Here is an 8294-nt window from a genome sequence, read left to right as displayed (position 1 = left end):
GGGGGGGGAAGAAAAGCTTCATATTTATCTTAAAAGCCATGCCTGCCTTGCTATATTCGCATCACAAATCTCCCCAGCTCGATTAGCTCCAAGGGCTGCTGCTCTGCTACACGAGGTGAACTGCGCTCTGAGGTAAGATGCTAAATCACACATCTGCTTTGCCTCACTTCATAGTGCCTTCTATTTCCAGTTTTGTAATCAGTAGCTACCCTGAAAGCTGAAGAAGAAACCCCTCCCTGCTTACCTAGTATAAAAGGGCCTGCTCTCTTGGCATTATTTCCAGAAATCCCTGTACAAAGAGCTTTTGCTTTAGTGGATGTTTCCCCAGCTCCTCTGTCTGATGCTCGCCGCTTCATCCTTGGCTCTTGAAAGAGAAAGAAGATCACATTTGATGAGCAAGTGCGTTAATTTCTTATACTATCCCTTATTTCAACACTGGAAGGCTTTCACCTACTGATGCACTCGTGTCTCTGCCTACTTGTGTTTCCACAAAAAAGCGATGGCTCATTACCGATAGACCAGTTGTGGGCTGGAGGCTTAATGCATTTTTGAAGGTATAAATCAGCCTCATTACTCAAAGCAACATTTCCTAGAACAGTTGTTTGAGAGACACAGTGCGAACGAGTCAAAATAATCAACGCTTGTTTTACCGCAAAAGCAAGTTTGCAAATTAACATATTCCAAAAAACTCTGGAAGAAAACGCCCAAGTTATCCTTTTGTATGGGTATCTACTGATTCAGCGTATGGACCTGGGGGTTCCTTCACTGAGGACTTCCCAGCAGGCACGACAGCCCGCTCACCAAGGAACTTGAGACCAACACATAAAACTCTTACCCCCTCAGCCCACACGTGCAGGAAGCGATGCCTTGTTTAGAATTAACACACTATTCCCTGCCCTTAATGGATACTCCAATGAAATGGAACACTGTGGTGCCAGTGCACGTGCTCTCTTGCACCACCACTCCATGCAAAGAACAATTTAATCCATTAAATGCGAATCTCATGCTTTATTCAAGGTCTACACACCACTACAATTCGGCACGAACAACTGAAAGCTTGACTGACTCCTATTTGTTCAGGTATTGCAGAAAGTCTGATTTCCAACATGCATTTTCTGCTGCTCAGTAATGTAAAGGGAATTTGAGGCAGTATTGCAGAACCGATGCCTAAAGGGTCAAATCAATTCAAGTCTCTCTGACTAAAACACTTCTTCCCCAAAGGACAGTCTCATTTCAGTTTAGCAGTAAACCCCCTTGTGATGGCTGCCGGGCCAGCCTTCACCCGCTGCAAGCATACATCAGCTGCATCAAACCGAAGCCTTGTTTCCAATGCACCTCCTCTTCACCGGTACCTCTTGGAAAATAGTTTCAAAGACTTTCACAAAGATCTAGACACTAAATGCTCATGCTCTAACATTTCAAAGACTTTTTTTTTTTTTTTTGAGGGGGGTAGGGGAGAGGAGGAACTAAGCACAGATCCATTTTCTTACTCTGAGCAAGTCAAAACCAAGCCCCGGTGGTAGTCTTCCCTAAGAGGTTACTACAGCAGACAGGGAAAATATTTTTGGGTTGTACTTATTTGTTTTTAAAAAGTCCCAGTGTTTCACCACGTAAGACTGATAAATCACCATGCTTTGAATGAAGTTTACCCTCTGGCAGTCCCACCCTTTCTGTGGACACAAGCGTGATCTCATTGCATTAATTCATCTAGCAGTACCTGTCACCAAGACCAGAGATAGCAAGGGAGATAAGGTGAGAAGTCTTGCAGCAGACTTTGCATCTCTGCACTACCGACTTCCACCAGCCGATCAGATCTCCGGCAGAGAGGCGTTACCAGGCACGGCTCGTTGGACAGAACAAAGTCCTGAGCCCCATATGCTCCTTGTTCTGCTCATTCCGCATCCCTGACCTAATATTCAATTGTGCCTTATAAAATTCTCCACTCCTTGCAACATCATCATCATCCCTGCTGGAAACATATGAGTAAGATTTCCACTGGAGAAACCCCACTGCACAGAAACTCTGAGATAATGACCGTTGTGCAATCCGAGCTGGATAGGAATTGCTGGTGCAAACGGCGTTATCGTAAACAAAACAATCTGAGGACTCACGTAGTTCAGCATCAACTGTATCTTTACTCTTCTTCCAAACTAGGTTTTCCAACGTCTCAGGAGACAGGAGTCATCACCTTGGAGAAGGCTGGATGGTCGAAAGGTCGAAGACTCTGTAATACGAAATGAGATACACTTGATGCTGTGGTTCTGGATTATTCTTGATTACGATAACGTGGTATGCACCAAAACTTCTGCAGCTTGAAACATCTGTGTTTGTTTTGGCTTAGAAAAGGCCTGAAGCTCCTGATATCACGTGAGAGAAAAAAAAAAGGACTCTTGAAGTTCAGTCCCCAAAGAGTCACAGATGCACAGCCCTGCACAGCAAGACAAATACAAGCATTAACAATCTCAAAAGGCATTCTGTGTTGTGAGACAGACCTTCACAGCAGAAATAAACACGCTCTCCATTTTAACCTCCACCACGTGGTACCAGCTTGCCTGTTTTAACAGTATTTTAAATATACCCAAAGTAAGCAGTAGAGCCACAACAGAATCTTCACCACTAGAAGCAGTTTTTAATCACCGTAAGAGTTAACACTTAAAGTTTGAACTTGATCAAATCCCCACTGCAAGTTAATCACTCCTTACTATTTATATTTAGCCTCTTAAAAAAATAATCAAGCTCATTCAACTCAAATTCAGTACTGCTTATTAGTTCATCTGGTCCCATTCAAAAGGGGAAATTTAGGATTTAAATCAGACACCCTAGAATTGAATCTATACCGCCCCTACCAAACACTTGAAGTTTAACCCTGAGACATTGCGCATTTACCAGTATCCAGTTAGATCAACTTAAAAATGCAAAAGGAACATTCGGGATGCAGGAGCCAAACTCCCACCCCACCCGCAAAACACAATGCGGTATTATCACCTGGTCCTGGGGGACCCGCAAAGAGTGCTGAAGATCTTTCTCAATTAAAGTACTGAAACTATTAATACTCTGATAAACAATGTTCAGAGCCTGCTCTAGGCAGCAGGACGGCCGGTCAGGCAGCCCTGTGCCGACGGCGCTCCGGCAGCCCACTCACCCGCACGCCGGCTAGCCAGCACTTTCGGTATGAGTCGCCTCGGCGCCGAGAGCGAGCGGAGGTGCCCCAGCCCTACCGCTGCTTAAAGGACATCCACTGACTTAAATATCACAGCTCCAGCACTTGTGAGAGCAAGGGAGAAGCATGCCAACATAAGTGGGTACTCAACTGTTAAAGACAAGCCTGTGCCACTGCCTGCCCCACCTCCCTGCTCCCCCCTCAGGTCCTGCTGCCCAGGCTGCACCGAGGGGGCGGCAGAACCCACCAAAAAATCTCAGGGGCCCTTAGCAGCACCCAGAGGGTTTGCACGTGAGCACTTCAGGCTCCTCTGAGACTGGAACGAAGGTTGGTTGGTCGGGCAGGAGGAAGGTCCCAGAGCAGAAGGAAGAAAACAAGGGGCAGCTGCTGTGGAAAAGCAGGAAGGTTGCTCCCTTTTCTGCTCGTTGTGTAACCCCAATTAGAGCAAGGAAATTGGTCAAAAGGGCACAAACTTCCTTGTGTAAGTCTCCTGCAGAACAAGCGGCCATCCACTAGGCACAGGGCTAAAAATGGCATTTTGAGACAGGATTTAAGGAAAACCTTAGAACAGGAACAGCAATGCAGGAGGCTCCCCCTCCCTGCCAAGTCAGCAGGCGTTTTCTACCTGCAAATCCATCTCAGCTTGGCTTGAGCTGGGCTGATACAAAGCTCTGATTTCGAGGGGCTTCACCACCAGAAGTATTTGCAACATGAAGCTGGTATTGCTCAGACACCAACAGCTGAACGGTACCTTGGAAGAACAAGCTTTAAATAAGTTTTAGACAAAAGCCATAATAAACTGGACAGCTTAAAATGACTCCGCAGCTGTAAGCAGAAACACGAGGCCAGAGCAGCCCGCAGCGCTCAGACCCGGAGCGGGACCCATTGCGAGATGAGGGTCCCGTCCCACGAGCAGTGTGTGCTGAAGCCATCTGCCATCCCACCCACGGGCACCACTGGCCCCCGGACACGCGCTGGTGGCAGGAGCCCCGCACAACGATGCTGGAGGGGCGCTGGCAGCGCCACTGCTCCTTCACCTAACGCCTTCAAGCAGCAAACGAGCTGCTGCTTCGTATCCTGCCCCTCGTGCCGCCGGAGCAGCCGAGCCTTCCCAGGACAGGCTTGCTCGGAGCACGCGAGGGGATTACTGCATCACACCAGGACGTCCTCGTAAGTGGAGTCCCACACGTGAACCAGTTACGCTGCAGCACAGCTGAGATTTAAAATAGCCCAAAGCTGAGAATTTAGAACATTTCCATGAGAGGTGGCGAGCCTTGTAGGGGTGAAGCGCATCCCCCCAGCCCCTGTGGCAACGCCTCTGTCTACAGGCAGCCCCACAGACAGACGGGACTTTCCAATTCTTAAGACTGGGGGGAAAAAAAAAATATCATTTTAACATCAGCACGATCAGTCTCAAGAGAGAACGTCCAACGTTTGTGCAAAGAACCGGAACAGAAACACTTATCCCTTAAAACACTCCATCCTAGGGACAGGACCATTAGACGCTGACGTGGTGGGTTCGCTGCCCCCACCCCCAAAACCCAAACTGTACGAACGGAGTCAAACCACCCCCGCGCCCTGTCCCACCATCTGTAACAAGAACAGTCTCTCTCTCACAGACAATTCATTACTTCACAATTCTAATGCGATGCGTGCAATACATCAAACATTCAATGGAGAAGTGTCTAAAGCTTCTTACTATGCTAGCTACGGCTTTAACAGAATTATTAATCAAATAATTTGGAGACCTAGATGTAACGTCTTTTAATTACATAGCTTAAGGAAACTGGCTAATTCCCCAATTACTGCATGATGGTCCAGTGCCCAGCATAACAACAAAGAAAAACAAGAGAGGAGGGAACCGACCTTTTCATCTCAGATTAACGAACAAGCAGGTCCTGCAGTCCAGCAGCCACAGCTAATAGCTGGAGCAGGAAAAAAAAAAAAGTACCTTTGGGGCGTTAACAGGATTACTCAGCAGCACAGAAACTAGTTAAGGCACTGGAACAGCTGATACAACCCCCATGACGCTTTCTGTTGTTTTATCTCACAACAAGGGGACAAAATGAGTGAGTTGGTATTTACACTTTCTAGTGCGATGACTGGCAACCCTGACGCTGTCCTACCCCGCTGCTACAAGCGAGCTGACCTCTGCAAGCAAGGCAACGGGATGAGCTGGGAACCAGCGGCAGGCGATGGAACCCGCCAGTGCCTGCTGGAAGTTCACAGCTATCGAGGACAAGCTCCTTCAGCAAGGAGCTCACACTGTTAAAGGGAACCTGCCCCTGGGAGCAGCTCCCAGGCAGCCGAAGGAGCTGAGCTGCGGCTGCTCCCGCTCGCCCCGGCACCTGAAACCTGCCTGCTCCTGACCTGGGAAGGCTGCAGGTGGAAACAAGAGCGGGCTGCGTGGGTGTCGCAGGCAGGGCTGCCCGGCTGCCGACTGGGGCGTGCGCACAGGACAAATGAATCACCGCTCCCCACGGGCTTCGTCACCGGGCTCGACACCTCCGCGGCGGAGAGGCGGCACGGCAGCCGGGCGCTCAGCCGCCCAGGGAAGCATGGTTTTGCTCTGCACTCCCGAATTATCCGTCTCCCACCCCAGACAGGAGAAGACCTGGCACCCAGTGCAGCAGTATTTCTGCCCAGCTCTCTCTTCTAGGAGCCAAATAGTGCAGCATTCGGGATGAAGCTGGAGACCTGGTCCAAAGGTTTTTGTCCCACTCGCCCTGTCCACTCTCCTGTCAGCCAGCACAGGCCTCTGCTTTTCCAAAAATGAAACTAAAAAAAATAAAAGGATTTGAATGAGCAGTATCAGGCTGCACCTTTTACCACCTAAATAACACACTGGGCAGTATTTATCAGTGATGATTAATCAAAGTTTGCATTTCAGCCATGGCAAATTCCAGCTCACGAGAAGTGATGTTGGATATGACCTAAAAACCCTCACCAGCACTAACATTAAATGAGTAAAACCTCAAGCATGGTCCGGCTCCCCGGCCCGGGAATGCACAGGCACAAGCAGGTGGGTATCGCTGGGAGAAGCAGCAATCCCAGAGCATTGCCACACACCTTCCCTGGGCAAACCCAGCCAGGGACAGCTCAGAGCCGAGTCATCAGCGCTCCCAGGGACAGAGGCTTGATTCCCATTGGAAAAGCTTCCCTGAGAAGAGGCGGAGTTTGGATCAGCCAGGCCTGTGGAGGAGTCACTGGCTATGGGATTACAGGGAGCGTTTGCCGGGCAGATCCCAAGGAAAGCAGGGGTGCGGGAAGGCAGAGCTGCTGCAGCCCAGGTGGGCTCCCCTCCATCTGCAAAGCACCGTGGTAGATTCGCTATATAGGAGCATTAACTTTACCAAAGGCTTTGGAAGTGTAACCTTTCCATAAGAGAAGTAATAATAAAAAAAAAAAAAAAAAAGCCCATCGGATGACTCAGAGCCACCAGTGCAACCCATGTGTGAGCCCTTCTGGGAAGGGAAGCCTCCTCCAGAAACAGAGGAGCCCTGACTCAGAGATTTCTTGGAAACGTGCGGAGACTCATTCAAGCTTCTTCCCTAAGCGAGAAGTTCGCTCAAAACCAGACACAGAGTTTCTCTGACCAAAGAAGAAGGAATAATCCCAAGGCACCAATGCAGCACCAGGGGCTGGAGCTAGCCCCCTGCCATCAGAAGGCACCCAGTAAAGCACAAACTCACTGAGCTGTGCTTCACAAGCTGGGAAACGTGAGCCCCTCTGGCAGCCCCTACCCACCAGAAAACCTCCTTCCTCAGCCCAATTTGCCAATTAGTTTAATCCCAGGTATGTGAGTGAGGCACAGCCAGCACTCGAGGGGCTGCAGAGCTAAAGGGACCCCATACATCTCGCCTATGTCCCCTATCTAGCTGTGGCCAATCTCCAACTTCTCAGGGACAAAAAAAGGCTTCCACAGGCCAAGTCATACATCAGGGAAATCAAATGCCTTCCCGGCCCCCCCAGGCATCCAGGGAAACTCTGAAGCACAGGATTCCAGCAACGTAATTACAGTGCAAGCAAGCAACAAGCTGGGCTTTCTTTAAACCCTTCTGATGCATCAACACAGGAGATAGCCAAGGACTCATCTCTGGGAGTTCCCTGTTTGGTTACATAAACACCAACCTCAGCTTAACCCTTTCATGCTGAAGAACAGGCCACATCTACCTGGAAAAATCCCCGCTCCAGCCCACCATCCTCACGGCAGGGCACAGCGCAGGAGAGGAGCCTGGAAATCCAACTGCAGCTCTCCCAGCGCAGAGCCCACCGCCCCAGCTCCCCACCCTGGGCTGCTCCCGTGAAGCCAGGCAGCCATTACCTTTAAAGTCACCGTCAGGTGAGATGCATACTGCATTACGAGATTTTATTTTTCATTCATACCTTATGTTACTATGTACACCTAATATTCATTAATCCACTGCAGCAGGACTTTCCTTGTGCGCACAAAGATTACTGCATGACTCACACACGTGCTGACACTTTCTTTACAGTGAGGCGTGGCTGCTGTTTTTAACGATAATCCATTCGTCTAGCCCTAACGAGACAGAAAAAAAATCTATTTATCTCCACACACTGACTTGCTAACGTTACTATCATTCGTAGCACTGACACCGTAAGCTCACAAACGTGTACCCAACTAACAAAAAAAAATAACAAACAAAAAAACCCAAACCTGTTTCACATAGAAAATGACAATGGGCACGGAGCCTCCTCCACTCCCGGAGGAATTCCCAGCTGGAGAGCTCCGGGGTACGGGGCACAGCGCACAAGGCCAGAGCACCAGCGAGCCCCTGCAGACAGGGAACACCCCCCTTGCTTAGGCGAAGGACAGTGGGCAGTTCAGGCAAAATCAATAGGGCTGTCCTTAAACGGCAGCTGAGCGCCTACAAGGCTCCCCCCACGTGGTTTCAAGAAGAGATGATTCTGTAATATCCTGCGGATAAAAAGCAGCCGAACACGAGGGTGCTTTTAAGTAATGCGATTATGTGACCAAACCATCAGCGCGGATGCCACAGAAAAACAACAAAAGGACGTAGCACAAACGCTTTGGCATCAGGGACACGCCCTGCGCCCTGCTGACCGCTGCGGCCCGGCCTGCCAGCAGGTGAGCCTTACTCTGCCCCGGCCC

The 8294-nt window shown here is 49.6% G+C and overlaps 2 protein-coding genes across 2 annotated transcripts in view; both read right to left on the bottom strand.

Moving 5' to 3' along the window:
- Nucleotides 1-7801, bottom strand: part of STK40 (serine/threonine kinase 40) — a 21532-nt gene extending 13731 nt beyond the window's left edge. Inside the window, exons 1-3 of the mRNA XM_009639977.2 lie at nucleotides 7547-7801; nucleotides 2112-2224; nucleotides 245-364 (exon numbers count right to left, since the gene is read on the bottom strand). Of these exons, the coding sequence (XP_009638272.1) occupies nucleotides 245-356 (112 nt within the window). The 5' untranslated portion in view covers nucleotides 357-364; nucleotides 2112-2224; nucleotides 7547-7801. The remainder of the gene's footprint in view (nucleotides 1-244; nucleotides 365-2111; nucleotides 2225-7546) is intronic.
- The window catches only part of OSCP1 (organic solute carrier partner 1), an 18543-nt gene continuing 15542 nt past the window's right edge, over nucleotides 5294-8294 (bottom strand). Inside the window, exons 10-11 of the mRNA XM_035895511.1 lie at nucleotides 5425-5508; nucleotides 5294-5311 (exon numbers count right to left, since the gene is read on the bottom strand). Coding sequence (XP_035751404.1) covers nucleotides 5294-5311; nucleotides 5425-5508 — 102 coding nt within the window. The remainder of the gene's footprint in view (nucleotides 5312-5424; nucleotides 5509-8294) is intronic.

Source organism: Egretta garzetta, unplaced genomic scaffold, assembly GCF_000687185.1.
Source record: "Egretta garzetta isolate BGI_Z169 unplaced genomic scaffold, ASM68718v1 scaffold66, whole genome shotgun sequence".
In the NCBI taxonomy this organism is placed as follows: domain Eukaryota; kingdom Metazoa; phylum Chordata; class Aves; order Pelecaniformes; family Ardeidae; genus Egretta; species Egretta garzetta.
The sequence above is the reverse complement of the archived record's forward strand: the minus strand, read 5'-3'. Positions and strand labels throughout refer to the sequence as shown.